This window comes from Exophiala viscosa (assembly GCF_022695815.1).
Source record: "Exophiala viscosa unplaced genomic scaffold EDD37scaffold_1, whole genome shotgun sequence".
Classification (NCBI taxonomy): Eukaryota; Fungi; Ascomycota; class Eurotiomycetes; order Chaetothyriales; family Herpotrichiellaceae; genus Exophiala; species Exophiala viscosa.
The window spans coordinates 4,567,072-4,582,579 of NW_026944353.1; the positions used below are offsets into that span (position 1 = coordinate 4,567,072).

The window sequence follows — 15,508 nt, forward strand, 5'->3', positions numbered from 1 at the left end:
ACGATCGTAAGCCGCCAGAAGGATTGTGGGCGACAGGTTTCAAGGTTCGCAAGCGCAGCCTCGCAATGTAGTGTGCCTGATTGATGCCAAGGACACCAAGCTTTATGGCGTGTACTTTAATGTGTTAGTCTGCAACCTTATTTCGCTTCACTTGTCTATGATCTTGAAGCCATCAGTATCTTGTCAGGAGTGCAAGCAAGCATGGTCTACCCTGTGAGCTCTTGGTTGAGTGCTGCATTGAACAGTCGAGGCATGACCAATACTTCTTCATGTGGACGGGCAGGTGAAACAGTGACAAAGACCACAGACGTCAGAGAAATCACCCATCTCCAAGTTTGACGCATTCTGATGACGCAGCACGATCAACACAATCGAGCAGATCCGCGATCCTCTTGATTACCTAGGTAGCCACGTTTAAGTTGCATGTGCCCTGATAGTTTCACTCCATATCCTGTTCCGGGTAGCTAGAAAGAACTTCATACATTCATTGCACCCTTGATTCTTTACATCCTTATCAATTTCACCACCAGATATCGTTCACAACGCCCAACATGGCCGACGACGCTCAGCACGAAGCCAACATCAATGCCTCAGCCACCGCCCTCGACTCTCTTACTACTGCGGCAGCAGATCACCCCATCCCACCTCTAGAACACATCCATGCAGGTGCAGCTGACAACAAATCTCACGCATGGCTCAAAAAAGTCCTCCCAGATTCAGTGCTCGACAACTATGAGAATCGTTTCCACTTGGGCAATTACGTCATCGACCGCAAGACCGGCGAGAAGTCATTCGAACAGATGAGGTGAGCGGATGGCAATGCGTACCGAAACAATGACTGACAGTCCAAAGTGTATATGTCCGGCTAGGCATGGTACGACCCTTGATGCTACACGAAGCACTCACCCAAGACTAACTCTTTTCTGCAGCACTTCTTGTACTATGGATCCAACCAAGAGAAACTCCTCCACGCCAAAAAGGTCGAGGGCCTTCTCGAACAACAAAGTGTCAAAATGGGCAAGCAATACGACTCCCCCGAGTCCCGAGCTCACATCAAGCCATTCCTCGACAGCTTCCAACTTTGGGACAGCATGAAAGAAATGGTCAAGCCCAATCCCGAAGACTACGCCAATTTCAACGAATTCTTCTCCCGAGAGATCAGACCGGAAGCACGACCCCCTGCTGAACCAAACAATGACCTCGTCACCTCATCCCCCGCAGACTGTCGCATCACCGCATTCCCGACCATCGACCTTGCCACCAAATACTGGATCAAAGGATTTGGCTTCACCCTTGAGAGGCTTTTCAACGACGCCAAAGTGGCACAATACTTTGACGGCGGCAGCCTCGTCATCGCACGACTTGCACCTCAAGACTATCATCGTTGGCATTCGCCCATCACAGGAACAGTCATTGGTGTCAAGAAGATCCCCGGTGCATATTACACCGTCAATCCGCAGGCCATCAATGAGCCCGGAGCTCTGACTGTCTTTTGCGAGAACAGAAGAGACGTCATGCTCATGCGCAGCGCGGCGACCGGTAATCAGGTTGCTGTGATTGCGGTCGGTGCCATGCTCGTGGGCAGTATCAAATGGAACCCAGGCATGGAGGAGCCCGGCAAGGAGATCAGGAGAGGTGAATGTCAAGGAGCGTTCCAATACGGTGGTAGCACTGTCATCGTGGTGTACCCGAAAGGCGAAGTTGTGCTTGATGAGGATTTGGTTCGCAATAGCTGCGAGCAGAATTGTGAGACATTGGTGCAAGTTGGCTGGAGAGTTGGTGCCAAGCAGTGAGTGAGGTGCCAGCAAGTAACACTCCCATGGCACGTACCGTCACCGAAGTCTTGACTGGCCGGTAGGATCATAGGGGCTATCAACGGGAACAGCATCTCATTTTATATTGACTGCTCAGGTAGCTCGAGGTTCATGAATCAAGGCTGCAGGTTTGCCGCTGGGTTACTATCCAGAGTTTTCTTCCAATCCTACTCCTCGTCTCAGAATCACCCAAAACAGAACTGCACATGATCCCCCTCCACAGCCCTTCGGCTATCCAACTCCTCTCCCCACCAATACATCTCATCTCCCGCATCCTGCTTCTGCCAAACCACCTCCAGAACCTCCCCAACTGTATTAAACATCTGATACCCAAACCTACCATACCAAGAAGCGCAATACTCCCTCACAATATCCCTGTGCGCGATGTGCCTCGTCTCCGCACCCGCCACAAACAACGGAAAGAGAACTTGTTTCTGGATATCATCATCCGGTCGACAAGAAGCGACATGCTCCAGCGCTACTCTAGCAAGGAAACTAAGCCGTGAGCGTACACGTTTCCTTTCCCGTTCTCGTTCCGTCTCGTCCTCGAGTGCGAGAACACGCCGCATAGTAAAGACACGCAGAATGTATATCAGCAGGGCATATCGAAACGCCTCACAGCAATGATACCGGTCGCGCTCGATATGTAGATCATTCTCATCTGTGTCGATGCCTTCGAAAACAAGATCACTGAGGCCGGCGCCGGAGTACTCGTACCGCCGGATCGAGAGTTCGATTTCCGTGACGATATCGAGAACGGACTCGGAGGGCGTAGTGGATTGAGCGTCCCGCGCGGCGAGGGTGGATAGTTGCATCATCGGCACGAGAAGTTCGCGGGGACAGCCGTTGAGTTCGTAGAAGGTCCAGGGTTGGCGGCCTTCGGATTTGAGGACCGCTTCGAAGTACGAGTAGGGAAAGACGGGGTCTTCGCGGGCGAGGAGGGAGACCATGCCGTCCCACCTTTCAGCCGTTAGCACAATACATGACATCTGACCAGGCGGACACCGGAGCGAGCAAGGAGAACGGCAGGGCAGGGAAGTTCTGGTAACGGACGGGCTACGGGAAGAGTGTGCATGTAGACTAACCACAAAAACATAGACACCTGAGTGTTGGCCTTGATACTCGCGGACCACCTCGACACCCCACCGCAGAGTTCGAGAAGATTGTAGGCGTCGGACAGGTGGGAGCGCCATATATTCAGCGCGGAGATTGTGGCCTGCACAATGCGTCAATTTCGCTGCTTGCACATGGACTAGGGCCCATACATACCTCAAATTGCCACAGGGCCATAGCTGTGTCCAACATACTCAGCCCATGGAGATGGATATCCTTCTTCGACAGTGCGCCTTGATAAAGCACCACCGCCGTATTCTTATGATCGACAGCATCGGCCGGTGGTTGCGGCTGTGTCGCCGAACGTAGTCGAAAATGGCATGACAACGCGACGATGGCGTGCAACAAGTGCTGCGACCCTCTTGTTGTTTCAGGCCGGTACCGGTACGGATTGACTGCGAAGTGGTTGGTGATTGGATACCTGCAAAATTCTTGGTCGTCTTTGGCGCGTCCGCAAGTTAGCCAACAACCTCACGAACGCACTCCCACCACAAGGGCAGAGGCAAGGGGGGTTGACACAACTTACACATATCCAATAGCCCATAAAACTTGTCCGTCAATGTCGAATAGCACAGCTGTGGAATCATGTCGACGAAGTGGCCGTTCTTGTCGTGCATGATAAGATCTTGCTCACCCCCTGGAGACTCGTCGGTCCATTCTTCAGGCCATAGATCGCGCGAAAGATCGAGGCTCATGCTCATCTGTGTGCTCGTGGTCGGAGACGGGTCCGACATGTCGAGAGGGAGAGGTTGACGCTGGATTTCCAAACACTGTTCTAAACTCTCGAAGTCGATCATCGCTGATGGTGTTTGGCACGGTGGTGAGACCCAGTTGAAGTCCTCATGTTGCCAGGGTATACTCTCCGTGGGGTCGTCTTTGAGTGCGGGATCCAGATTGAAGTCCCCTACGTCGGGTAGAGAAGGTAATTGGATCGGCTCTTCAATCGCGATGTCCGTCAATGGAGTGTTGGCGACTGTAACATTACTCGGTCGTCGTGCTCCTTCACCAGCAGGCGTACGTGCAGGCCGTTTCCCTGTGACACCTGGGATAGCAGTCTTGCTAGACGCTCTTGGCCGCGGGGTTGCCGTCGCCCCAGCGTCCATTGATTGATGATTCTTCTTCCTTCGCTTCGGTGGACGTGCCGCGACGAACATGAATTGTCGACCCTGTTCAGGTGTCGTTGGACTTCCAGGACTCTTGTCCTTCTGGACCGGGTCCTCTTTGACTATACTGCCCTTCCTTGAAACATCACTCGACTCCCGAGGCGGAATGGGGACTGATTTGACTTTTGGCGGTCGATTGACCATAGAATGGTTCTGATGCCATGTCAATTTCATGGAGTAGCCTTGACAAAGAATCCCAGCATTTTGGCATGGTGTACATCGTGGCCGCTGGCGATCGCAATGCAGCGACAAGGACGAGCATGTATGGCAATCGGACTTCGCGAAAGCCAATGAGTTCGTCCGACGGAATTTCACTTCTGTCGGGTCCCTTGGGGAGGCTGAAACCATGGCTGCCATAACGACGTCTGCCAGGTTTGTTCTAGATTGATATCAACGTTGATACCGCGACGGCATTTTGTGGGAAAGCGAACAAGATGATAAACAACCAGTCACCAAGTTAACTTGGCCTTATCTTTGGAGCGGTTAAATCGGCTTGTTGATAGCCTAAGCTAGGACACCACGCCAGGTGTCCAAGTCCCTAATCTGTTACTTAGCCTTATCGAAGACCCTCGGTGCACCCGTCCCCGCAATCACATCGCCATGGGTGGCAGAATGATCTTAATCACACGAATACCGAGTCAGAGCATGTGGAGCTCATCCGGCAATGCCTCATGCAGAGCCTTTATCATGCCTTCTACGAGTAAATCAACGAGCTTATTGGAGCCATGAACGGCGATCAGATCTTGCCCGATTGTGGAATCTAACAGCAACGGGCGGTCAGGCCTTTGACCCGACAAGCCCGAGCAATACGGAATACTCCGTAGTCAGCAAGACTGCTCTTACTACTACTATCTTATTGTCCAACCAAACCCCTCTTTGCAGATATATCCAAGGCATTAAGTGTAACCTCACCCAGTACGATGCCGTTCCGTCTAGCCTAAGTCTCTTTCTTCATCGAGCCGGCATGAGATTGCCTGCGAAGTGCCTCAACAATAGCATCATCTCCAGCTCCGACAGCCAAACCATCGATAGTCCGATGGCCCAGCAGTTCATCCTGTCGAGCGGCATTAAGCATCTCAAAGTTGATGGTCGGTCCCTTGAAGACATGGCGCTGGCTGAACTGCCATGCAAGCAACAAGAAACTGACAAGGCCGATAATGACCACACTAATCATTGCATGTCAGCTCTCATGCACGTCCCAGATAAGTGACAAACGTACCTGATCCAATTCATGTTCTCCACCGTCACAGGATATCCTGTGGGGATACAATACAGGACATCAATGAAGAAAACCCAGACACAAGCGAGTACGTTGAGTGGGAGGCCGAACTTGCCGAGATTCAACGCTCGAGGAGGGAGGATCTTGTCGCGTCCACGCCATGCAAGGATACCTTGCGGCACCACATAAGAGGTCGTCTGGAAACAAATGCAAGCTCCAACCATTGATGAGAATGCAGCTGATGATCCCAAGAAGATCAAGCCGTATAGCTAGCGAGCATCAGACACTGTCCGCAAGGAAGAACGCTCGAGAGACTTACCGTCACCAGGGTTCCACAAAGCAATGCAGCGTTCATGGGCATTTGCCAGCGTGGATGGACTTGTTTCCAGTATCTTGAAAGCGGAAAACAGTCATCTCGGCAAGCTGACCACATTTGTCGACTTGAGCTGGTGATACTTGCGGTAGCACATCCGAAAAAGCAGATGGCAAACATCACCATGAGGATTGATGTTGCAGCTTTGCTGCCAGTCGCTTGATAGTACACCTCAATGAGTGGTAGACCGGTGGGCGTAGAGATGACCCTTTCGAAGTCCGTGATCACGAAAGACAGCGAGATCGAAAAGGGGAATGCTGGCACAGTGTTAGTGTTTGTCATCCTCGTTACTGACAATGCTTACAGGTCACAAATCCGATGAGGACCGGGAACATGATGACTTTCGGAACATTGACTGTAGGGTTCGGGATTTCCTCGCAAAGATGGGCTCCTATTCTTCTTTTAGCATGCAAAAGCATTCGGGCAATGCGGTTGCCATACCACAATCAACACCCAGGAAGCCGTAAAGAGCGTTAACCATGCACAAAAGAAAGGCCAAGCCGTTACTGTCCCAACCGGTTGAGTTCGTGGTGTCGCCAAAGACGAAACTTGCCGACTGATAATTCGGGGCTGCGCAGGCAAGTATGGTGATCATGGTTATGACAAGAGTAGTAAGCGAGAAGCCCACTAGAACAAGATCAGCAGACGGTCTCTCCCAACAACCAATTGATACTCACAGATGAACTTATTCCACATTGGCAGAATACTCGTGCCGAAGATGTTCAAACAAATAGCCATCCATGTGACAACCACAAAGACGAGATAGATGTGCCACCTTTCGATCACGTAGTCGGGGTGGTTGAGCTGAGCGATCCCAACCACCATGGCGGCGATGAAATTGGTCACACTGGCGAGACCGAGATACCATCCGAGGGTACTTATGCCCGCAGAGCTGAGGTCGTTAGCCGAGTTGACACAAAATGCCACGGGAGGCATCCTACATATATGAGGCAAAGGCAGCCCACTCCGGACTGGCGACAACGAAAGACCAGTAGTATTGTGCTCCAGCGACTGGGTAGGCAGAAGATAACTCGGCCATGCCAATGCCAGTGACGGCCGTCATGGCTCCAGCGAGTGCCAAAGTCCAGATAGATCCAGCGGATGAGAACTCGGTGAAACCAGTGCCGAACGCACTACCAAATCCGTTCCAAGTCGCCAAGAGAGCATAAGACATGGCCATCAGAGACAAGAGTGAAAAGCGTCTAGGCATGGCCCTAGTGTAGCCTTGCGCCTGAAGTTCGATGTCGTCGATGTCGATCTGGGCACTGCCCTTGCCAGCGCGCGCCGGGACGGCGGTAGCCGTTGCATCTTCTGCTGCCATGGTGCGAATCGTTCGTTGAAATCTTCTGGAGATCTGGAAAGACGAAGTCGACTTGTCAGCTCAAGTCGAGACCTATCCATCCATTTTATGTGTCCTTGAAGATGAGGCGTCGCAGATAAGCGACTTGATAAGCATGTCGGAATGCGTGCTTTTGCCATTTTGGGCATGCGAGATAGTAGATCAGGCTTTCATTCAATGATAGGGTTTCTCGGGAAGCCGTGCATGCAAGGATCCCAACGGTATGGACGCGGATGGGTTGAAGGGCGCAATGAGTGGAGAGGGGAGCTAGGCGTGCTGGGCTAGGCTTGAACGGGTAAGGAGCGTGTGCAGCCACCGATTTTCAAGTTGTACTGTGATAAGGGAGTTCGGGAGTTTCTCGATTGCCTATTCGGGCAACAGAGAGAGGCTTCCCCGAATAGTCCTCCGTGGATGTCTGAACTCAATATGAATAGAGGCATCGCTGCTTGTGCTGGACACGTAGGCCAAGAAAGAACCGATAATGGCGACTACCACTGTGACAGAGACCGTCGAGGCGGAAAAGCACTTTATTCCGATCAAAGTCGATGACTTGCCGCAGGTGCAGACCTTTGATGCCGACGCCAATCCAGAAGATGTCATTAAAGCATTGAAACTCGCTGGAGGATGTAAGGTCAGAGGAGCAGTTGGCAAGGACATTCTAGCTCAAGTCGAGCGTGATCTCCGTCCTCATATCGAAGCCGATGTCGTGTGGGAGGGCGATTTCTTCCCGATCCAAACACGTCGTGTTGAGGGGATGATTGGAAAGAGCCCGATCTGTGCTGAGCATATCATCAATCACCCACTATATCAAGCTGTCTGCAAGGAGTTTTTGACCAAGAAGAATTGGTACTGGGCTGGTGACAAAAAGATCTTTGCAACATCCGATCCCCAGCTGAACAATTCCATCTGTTTCTCCATTGGACCCGGAGCGTTCAATCAACCCTTACACAGAGACAGCTGGTGTCATCAGACGAATGAAACCGAAGAGGCAGTGTACCCTGACAACTATGATCGCGAAGTTGGGATTGGGTGGTTTGTTGCTGCAAAGCCGGCAACCAAAGAGAACGGCGCCACAAGATTCATACCTGGAAGTCACCTTTGGACGAAGGACCGACCACCGCAAGAGGAACTTGCCGTGCACGCGGATCTGGAGCCAGGTGTAAGTTGTCATGTCATTGCGTAAGTACTCCCAGTTGACTTTTCGCAGGACGCCTTCATGATGTTGAGCTCGTGCTTTCACGGTGGTTCGGCCAACAAGACCACAGATCAAGAACGGTTGGTTTTCAGGTGAGACACTGACAACGAGCATGATTGTGACGAGGCTGACTTTACAGTTGCTTCATGACCAAGGGTTTCTTGCGACAGGAAGAAAATCAGTACCTTGCTATCCCCAAGGAAGTCGTGTTAAAAATGCCGGTTCACATCCAACAGTTGATGGGGTACAAATTGAGCCAGCCATTTTGTGGATGGGTGGAGAGTGATGATCCACGTGTAGTCCTTGATCCATCATTGAAAGATGATCCGTCTGGACATTACGACGAAGATAACCATTAAGCATTGTCAGATGTACGCAAGATGCAGGAAGGAAAAGGAAGGATGATCTTTTGAACGGGGGCTGGACCCTTTTGTCATCTCAGTCTAGCCGATTTGGCTTGGCGTAGATATACTAGCAGGCAATACACCTCCTTTTCTCACCGCAAGAACATTACTATCACCCTACAATTTGTCCTCTCTCTTTGCGGTTGCTTTTTCACGTTCATTCATGGCTGATTCAACGGTTGTCACGCAATGTATCATCTGCAGTACCACCAGAAAACTGCGTAAATGTCAGGGTTGTCATGTAGTCTCCTATTGTGGGCGAGATCATCAGGCATATGACTGGGGATTGCACAAAATGATATGCAAGTGCCTCAAAAAGCTCCAAGATGACTTGCACCGAGAGGAAGAGAGACTAAGGAGTTTGCCCGGCGACGGCATACGACCAGAATTTCACAGCGGACCGGTTGGGAGTTTGTTCGAGGAAGCCCACGAGTATGCCAGGTTCTGGGAGATTCCCGAGACACAGGAGTATATGACGATACGTCAAGCTATGGTCCAAGGTCTCCTGGAAATCAAGACATTGGAAGCGGTCCAGGCCGCCCAGCGTCATTGCACTTTCATGATTTGGGTGAATCCCCCAGACGACCTGGACATTCGTGACATAGTCATGCCCTTGTACATTCGTCTCGGTGCCATTCAGAGATGCTACGACGAGCTCAAATGGTGCGCCGAAGAGGGCTCAGACCCTCTTTACGACTGGGGCCGTCCACGAGAAACAATGCAGCATATAGAAGCCAACAGAGACATCCTCGAGGATGTTAATGACTTTCTTCGGGAATATGTGAGCCTCAGTCTGAAAGTTGCTGTGACCTTGATCAAGGTCACATTTTTACTACAAGTCCAATCCCTCCGCAACGCAGCCATCCTCAGCAAAAGATTACCACAAGAGATTGTCGACTGTGTCGGTCGTCAAGCTGTGAATCGAGACGTGTTGAAGAAAAAAGAAATCATGGACAGTGAATGCCATGAATCCGTCATTAAGAAGTTGGAGATGCAGATCCGGATAATGTATGTCGCCGTTAAGAGAGATTCACCGCAGGTGTGGTCAGAGCTGCTCAAGCCTCGGCAACATATCCCAAAGTATGTCTCAGCACGACAAAAATACAGGAATGAGCCTGAATCGGTCCAAGCTGTCGTTCGGTACAACTATTTCTCCTGGATAGAGACACCAGGAGCACTTGAAGTGATCAAAGACCTTGCCCAACACTTCGACACCAGATGAAAACTGGTTTCTGTTCTCCTAATCCACATGAGGACACAGGAGACAGATAGCCACCGTGGCGGAGAATGCTATCGCGCGAACTGAGGCGCTGCCGGAGTGTTCGATTGATGAGACTCTATGGTGGACGGTAGACTGATGGCCCAGGTGTTTCTGCCTGTGATACTCAAGGGAGCAGCGCGGCGCTCGTTTGAGGACGTCATACCACAGCCAGTATATTGGCGCCACATCGACCTGATATCGAAGCCGCAACCAATTCGAACACGTGGTCGTGGCTGAGTTTTACTCAGAAATGCCAGAGGTAATTCCGTGTTTTGATCTGTGATCAATATCATCGTTTGTCGGTCACTCGCTCTCAGATGACTCCGTCTTCGCCACAGCTTCTCTCGCCGCGATACGGTTGCTGGCCTTCTCGATAGCTTTCCGTCTCGCGGCACCATACTTGGCTGTCTCTCCGATGTAATAGAGCTTGTATGCAACGTCACTGTTTGTCACTCCCGGTTTCATCGAATGTATGGTATAGACTGGACCGAGATTGGCATCGTATGACTCCTCGACCAATTCCAGACCCCTCTTTCGTAGTTGATTAGTGATTGATTTCATCTTTGCTTGCATGCTGCAACGGAAATGATTGGGAAGAGTGAAAAGCCTCAGATATATCCTCCTTCGTGGGTGACACGTGACCGGCAGAGTAACCGTCAGAAAAAACCGAGTTTAATCCGAGGAGAAAGAAAAGTCAAACCAACTGACACCTCAGAACCTGAATGTAAATTAATATATCTCAATGTCACTCCGGTGATTACGTCCAAATGACCACATGAAATATGACGCTTGAAAGCTAGACTCACGTACATGAGCACATGTCCATTTACAGATCTGAACGACTTACTTTTCACAAGCGAATCTTCGCTCCCAATCCATATCCTTCATACCATATATTTTCTTGCCAATGACCGATTCTGACGCCCACATCAGCTTTGGCATCCAACTTCAATGTACCTCCTATGGCATCTCGAATTGTTCCTATAGCATTACTGCCCCAAGCGACCGGTAGTCGAGGTGACACGTTTTCACCCACTTCAATGGCAAATGGATAGTCCCAGTCAATTGTGCCAATTTCTGTATCATTATAGTATGCAGTAGCTGCAATGCTGGTAACGTACATGGCAAAGGGCGAGAACAGTAGAAACGTGGCCGTAGAAGAGAACAGGTGCATCTATATTGTCAGTCAAACTCGGGAAGAGATTAACAACATACCGTCGTTTCCCGGAGAAACTTTCCAAACATATGTGGCGTGGGCACAGTCATTTCGAGACCCGGATCGGGAAGTGGAGGAATAGTCCCAGCGTGAGTCTTGATTGTCAGGGACGTGTTGTAACCGGAGATGAACTGGGACAGCCACTCCCTGCCTATACTTCCAACTTCCCAAGATGCTCGAGCAAGAATCTCGTTCGGACCGGGAACAATATTCATGTCAGATATCCATGCCCAGCCAACGCGGGTCCCGTTGACCCAGGTACTGACGTTGGAGAATGGTATTGATGCCGAATAATCGGTGGGATTGGTCATATTAACCGTTGCCTGCAGAGTTAATGAGGTTTCCGATGTATCGACGACTTCCATACCCGTGACTTCTGGCATCTTGAAATCTCCAGCCCCAGAAAGTGGTTTGATAAAGATATCCCCCGTGGCGGGGATGTTGCGCACCACAAACTCTCCCAGTGCAGTAAGACTGTTCACGTCCACGGTGGCGTGGACGGAGAGTCTTGCGCCTTTGCCCCAAAGTATCTGCTTGACGACTTTTGAGAATACGCCGTTATCTGCAATCTCCAGGGGAGCGTCTTTGACAATCGACTGTATCAAGAGATCATTATCGATTTTGGTGGCATTGGAAGCTTGCCATTCGCGCAGATCGAGCTTTCCCATGAGCTCGCCTTCATAGAAGACATCACCGTCAGCCCTGACCTTGTCGACGTCCAAATTGACGTTCATCTCCGTAGGTAGTCCAACTAGGACCTGGACCACGGCAGAAAGTCTAGGTCGTGAGTCCGAATTCGGATCTGGTAGGGAAAAGTGTACATTGGCCATGGAAAAGTTTTTGATCAAATTGTCGAAAGGATGTCCAGGAAGCGTGAATGGTAACGTAGTATCACGTAGTATGTTTCCAATCCACTCTGGGGTGTTCGAATCTTGTTTGCCTCCACGAATGTAGACTGTCGTATTCCTTCCAGCCAAATAGTCTCCGATCAAACTATCCAATGGTGACGTCTTCGTACCCGGACAAGCCGAAGTCAACGAATTTGGTAGCTGCTGTACCAGACCCACCACACTTGCGGTGATGTTCTGTTTTGGTAGTATATGGACGACCTCGGTCTTGGTGGTTCCAAAGAGTAAATAATCGTCGTCACAATCTGGCAAAAGTACGTCAAAGGACAATGGAGGCAGGTCAAACTTGAGAGGGAAGTCATTCATCGCAGAGACGACCGCTTGTGCTTTGACCCCTTCGGGATGTCCTGGCATGCCGTATTCGGCGATTCGAAGTCGCTGAAAGTCAATCTTTGGGACGCTGGGCACCGTATCACCAGCGAACTTCAAAGACTGGGTAACGGTCTGCTTGCCCAGTTTAATAAGACCACTCCGTACGGGAACAGTGGCGACAGCCTCGACGGCAAGCTCTTTCAACTTCCCGTCGATAAAGTCTTTCGCTATTCGTCTTGCTCCGTCAATGTCGCCAGGCTCAATATCGGCCAGTATATCCATGTGGTTGGAATGCTGGTTCCGGATGTTGATCTTCACAGGTGGAATTGTCGCCGTACCCAACAAGATATTGTCATATTGGGGGAGATAGACATTGACCTCTGTCTCTCCACTTTGCACTTCTCTTGCAATCCAAGTACCAAACCTTCCAAGATCTCGTGTTGGTTTATTCTTGACTCTTCCCGCATCCAGATACACATCACCTTGGAGCCGGGCACGGATTCCGAGTTCGGTGAACGAATCGATGGAGATGTTTGAAGGTTCAAGTACAACTGCTTCCTTTGCGTATTCTTGGATGACAGACGGAAGGGCGAGGCCGAAACATCCTAAGACCACGGCGACACATAATATTGACAGGGCGATAGCTGTTGGCCATCGCTTGCGCTGTTTGGTCTGAGGAGCGTCTAGTGATTCCGAGACCGAGGCAGCCTCGTTGGGCTGATCAACATGGTTCGCATCGGACTCGTCGTGATTCGACAGAAGCGGAGTTCGCTCTGACGACTGCGGGGAGTTCTCTCGCGACATGATGAGCCCTTCGAGAGGCTTTCGGCCAGACCTTCTAATTCATAGAAAGTGCGGCTCAAGTGGTCGATGAGAGAGGGTAGGGGTGGTGAGATGTGTACCAAGACATATGATAGTCATGACGACGAGATGTAATAACGACGAATGGTGCCCTTATTCCTGGAGGGATTGGTTTCAGCATGCAGGAACCAGCCGCAAAGTCAGCTAGTGATTGGCGGGTCGTGCCCCGAGCGCCCGAACCAATGTTCCCGCCTCTTGATTAATCCACGAGTACGGATAAGTACTGTGTATCGCCGCTAACCATTAGCACCATCACTGGTGACAATGTCACACACTGAACCGTGGGGGGTCCGGATACAACATGAATAGGAATTGGTGATGGAGAATTCATCGCAGAACATCACATTGTCAATCCTGTGAGCAAGACTATATCGCCGTGGAAATGCTACAACGGTTCCCATGCATAATCTCCCAGCATTATCATTGTTCGAAGACCATCAGGTATATATATTCGAAGCAAATACATCAGGTACAATTACAGTGGTCTCCATGCCATCCGGTACTCCCGCATATGCCTCATGGTCTTTGAAAGAATCAACCACCCATGAACAGACCTTCTAACTTCGCATGTCTGCTGGTCTAGGAAACGTGAGATTGCGCACTCTCACCAGGGGCGGATGCTCTCCCTCTCCCATAAGTGTGTAATCATACATCGAGCAGGACGCTTTTTCTGGTATCGATTGCGAGGTCTCAATGCCGAGATGCTCGCATCAAACTGCTTCTTTGGAAGGAGGTTGGTCCTGGGCACCCCTACTCGAGTTGACCCTCTCTGCTTGCAAGATGCTCTTGTCGACATCGTCTCGCATACGAGCTGTGTGCGACTTGGGTCCATAAGTATCGAGGTGATTGTAGTAGAGCCAGAGAATGATGCAGCTGGACAGTAAACTGAGCATAGTTTGTGAGGTATGGTAGGTCGAACTTACCTAGCAATAGTGCCGACCAGACCGATCCAGAGACAGACAACACTGGCAATTGCCCGCCCATTGTCACGATACCGTAACGGAGGATTGACTCTCCCCCGCGCGATCTCTGCCTGATCTTGCGAATCTGCAGAGATCCTAGCTTTGCCTGTAGCCACAATGACGGTCAAGGCCAGTGCATCAGCAAAGGTCATTATGGTGACCACGAGTGCACTGATTCTCCACGCCCAGCGGATGTTGCGAGGCTCATAACGCTCCGGAAAGAACAAGTCGAAGAAGAATGCTGCACCGAAGATCGTGGCAACCGCAATACCCACAAAGATATTGTAAGAAGCAATGCCGACAAAGTCATCGTTATGCACAGCGGCCGAGGAATGTAGACTCTCAATCCTTGACTGTTGCTTCACATAGTCTGCAAAGCCAGTCAGAACCACAGGTCAACGAAGGTGACGGTGGTACACATACCTGACATGGCAGCGGTGCCCACTGATTCCGAAACGACACAAAAGATCATGGCTATTTGATAGACCACGAACTTTGTCCTTCGCAAATGATAATCCTTGTTACCAAACATGTAAGAGCTCTTGAACTTCCCCCATTGCATATCCTTGAGGTCCAGACCCCATATCACCGCCATCGTTTCCTGATTCAGAGGGGTGGCAAGCACGTCCCAAAGTCTTGTGTGGTTGCGAGAGACCTTTGCCTGGTGGGATAGTGCGCAAGGCGAGATGAATCAATCTTCAATCACTTTTGGTTTTGTGAGCACACACAAGAGTACGTAACAAGATGTCGAAGGTCGCAGGGTCAATGGACTCATGAATGGCACGAGCAGGGAAGGCCGGCAAGACATTAAAAGCAAAGGAAAAGACACCCTGCCACATGAGGATTGATCAGCCAAACAGTCATCCTTTGTCTGAGTCCTTGCAGCGCGACACCAACAGGGCCTTTTGAGCCATTAAAGCTTATTCTTCGCTTTGAAGAACTTTCCGAGGCCGCAAAGACCGTGGCGGAGATGGAAAAGCAGAGTTATGGTTCCGCTTTGAGGGATCCCGGCTCATCCGCTCAGCCAGTAGATGGGAATGTTTGAAGCGACTTTCCCAGACCAGCAATGCTTGGTATCAGTCAGCTAGATGAATAGAGGTCAGCGAGTCCAGGAAAAGGCAAGCCTGACACTGTATGACACTCAGGCTCGTCGGAGGAAGATCGTTCGCCATCGATCTATGGTTCAGTGGTGTCTGGTCCGCAGGGATGAGGTCTTTTGTTTACCTACCAAAAGTGAGGTCATGGGGCATGACGTACGCTGTGGTACGCAGAATCCGGGGGCGCCATTTTCTCGGCTTCTGCTTAGGGCGGTTTTAGGGACACCAAAGACGCGATCAGCCGACCTGGATCGAGGAAAAACCCCCATTC

General features: G+C 50.7%; 7 protein-coding genes across 7 annotated transcripts; 3 read left to right on the plus strand and 4 right to left on the minus strand.

The window, feature by feature from the left end:
• The first annotated feature begins 374 nt into the window (after nt 1–374).
• On the plus strand, nt 375–1,907 carry EDD37DRAFT_86172 (phosphatidylserine decarboxylase-domain-containing protein). Its single transcript, XM_062820362.1, has 3 exons — nt 375–805; nt 853–874; nt 930–1,907. Exons 1-3 carry the CDS (start codon nt 552–554, stop codon nt 1,791–1,793), a joined length of 1,140 nt encoding a protein of 379 aa, XP_062676087.1. The 5' UTR covers nt 375–551; the 3' UTR covers nt 1,794–1,907.
• A 92-nt stretch (nt 1,908–1,999) lies between these two features.
• Nucleotides 2,000–4,803, minus strand: EDD37DRAFT_690746 (fungal-specific transcription factor domain-containing protein; the record flags this gene model as incomplete). The annotated part of the gene is made up of 4 exons (XM_062820005.1): nt 3,454–4,803; nt 3,084–3,367; nt 2,900–3,030; nt 2,000–2,870 (listed from the first exon to the last, which is right to left on the minus strand). Exons 1-4 carry the CDS (start codon nt 4,445–4,447, stop codon nt 2,000–2,002), a joined length of 2,280 nt encoding a protein of 759 aa, XP_062676088.1. The 5' UTR covers nt 4,448–4,803.
• A 224-nt stretch (nt 4,804–5,027) lies between these two features.
• On the minus strand, nt 5,028–7,003 carry EDD37DRAFT_645920 (amino acid/polyamine transporter I; the record flags this gene model as incomplete). Its single annotated transcript, XM_062817682.1, has 7 exons — nt 5,028–5,256; nt 5,310–5,578; nt 5,629–5,939; nt 5,987–6,073; nt 6,124–6,309; nt 6,360–6,574; nt 6,624–7,003. 7 exons carry the CDS (start codon nt 7,001–7,003, stop codon nt 5,028–5,030), a joined length of 1,677 nt encoding a protein of 558 aa, XP_062676089.1.
• A 499-nt stretch (nt 7,004–7,502) lies between these two features.
• EDD37DRAFT_672098 (phytanoyl-dioxygenase family protein) lies at nt 7,503–8,681 on the plus strand (the record flags this gene model as incomplete). The annotated part of the gene is made up of 3 exons (XM_062819439.1): nt 7,503–8,180; nt 8,229–8,308; nt 8,356–8,681. 3 exons carry the CDS (start codon nt 7,503–7,505, stop codon nt 8,573–8,575), a joined length of 978 nt encoding a protein of 325 aa, XP_062676090.1. The 3' UTR covers nt 8,576–8,681.
• Nucleotides 8,680–10,094, plus strand: EDD37DRAFT_86256 (uncharacterized protein). Its single transcript, XM_062820364.1, has one exon. It carries the CDS (start codon nt 8,784–8,786, stop codon nt 9,840–9,842), a length of 1,059 nt encoding a protein of 352 aa, XP_062676091.1. The 5' UTR covers nt 8,680–8,783; the 3' UTR covers nt 9,843–10,094.
• A 572-nt stretch (nt 10,095–10,666) lies between these two features.
• On the minus strand, nt 10,667–13,346 carry EDD37DRAFT_86198 (uncharacterized protein). The gene is made up of 3 exons (XM_062820363.1): nt 11,097–13,346; nt 10,729–11,055; nt 10,667–10,677 (listed from the first exon to the last, which is right to left on the minus strand). Exons 1-2 carry the CDS (start codon nt 13,119–13,121, stop codon nt 10,732–10,734), a joined length of 2,349 nt encoding a protein of 782 aa, XP_062676092.1. The 5' UTR covers nt 13,122–13,346; the 3' UTR covers nt 10,667–10,677; nt 10,729–10,731.
• A 387-nt stretch (nt 13,347–13,733) lies between these two features.
• Nucleotides 13,734–15,048, minus strand: EDD37DRAFT_86901 (uncharacterized protein). Its single transcript, XM_062820365.1, has 5 exons — nt 15,038–15,048; nt 14,869–14,970; nt 14,564–14,801; nt 14,102–14,510; nt 13,734–14,051 (listed from the first exon to the last, which is right to left on the minus strand). Exons 3-5 carry the CDS (start codon nt 14,733–14,735, stop codon nt 13,889–13,891), a joined length of 744 nt encoding a protein of 247 aa, XP_062676093.1. The 5' UTR covers nt 14,736–14,801; nt 14,869–14,970; nt 15,038–15,048; the 3' UTR covers nt 13,734–13,888.
• Between the last annotated feature and the right edge of the window lie 460 nt (nt 15,049–15,508).

What these genes read in the sequence shown, in the direction of transcription:
- EDD37DRAFT_86172 (XM_062820362.1), top strand. Translation starts at nt 552, where the DNA reads ATGGCCGACGACGCTCAGCACGAAGCCAACATCAATGCCTCAGCCACC. An exon ending in AAGTCATTCGAACAGATGAG is followed by an intron (nt 806 to 852) that starts GTGAGCGGATGG and finishes GACAGTCCAAAG; the next exon opens with TGTATATGTCCGGCTAGGCA. An exon ending in TATATGTCCGGCTAGGCATG is followed by an intron (nt 875 to 929) that starts GTACGACCCTTG and finishes TCTTTTCTGCAG; the next exon opens with CACTTCTTGTACTATGGATC.
- EDD37DRAFT_86256 (XM_062820364.1), top strand. Translation starts at nt 8,784, where the DNA reads ATGGCTGATTCAACGGTTGTCACGCAATGTATCATCTGCAGTACCACC.
- EDD37DRAFT_86198 (XM_062820363.1), bottom strand. Translation starts at nt 13,121, where the DNA reads ATGTCGCGAGAGAACTCCCCGCAGTCGTCAGAGCGAACTCCGCTTCTG. An exon ending in AGTTTCTCCGGGAAACGACG is followed by an intron (nt 11,056 to 11,096) that starts GTATGTTGTTAA and finishes CTGACAATATAG; the next exon opens with ATGCACCTGTTCTCTTCTAC.
- EDD37DRAFT_86901 (XM_062820365.1), bottom strand. Translation starts at nt 14,735, where the DNA reads ATGGCGGTGATATGGGGTCTGGACCTCAAGGATATGCAATGGGGGAAG. An exon ending in GGGCACCGCTGCCATGTCAG is followed by an intron (nt 14,511 to 14,563) that starts GTATGTGTACCA and finishes CTGGCTTTGCAG; the next exon opens with ACTATGTGAAGCAACAGTCA. An exon ending in CTGGTCGGCACTATTGCTAG is followed by an intron (nt 14,052 to 14,101) that starts GTAAGTTCGACC and finishes TTTACTGTCCAG; the next exon opens with CTGCATCATTCTCTGGCTCT.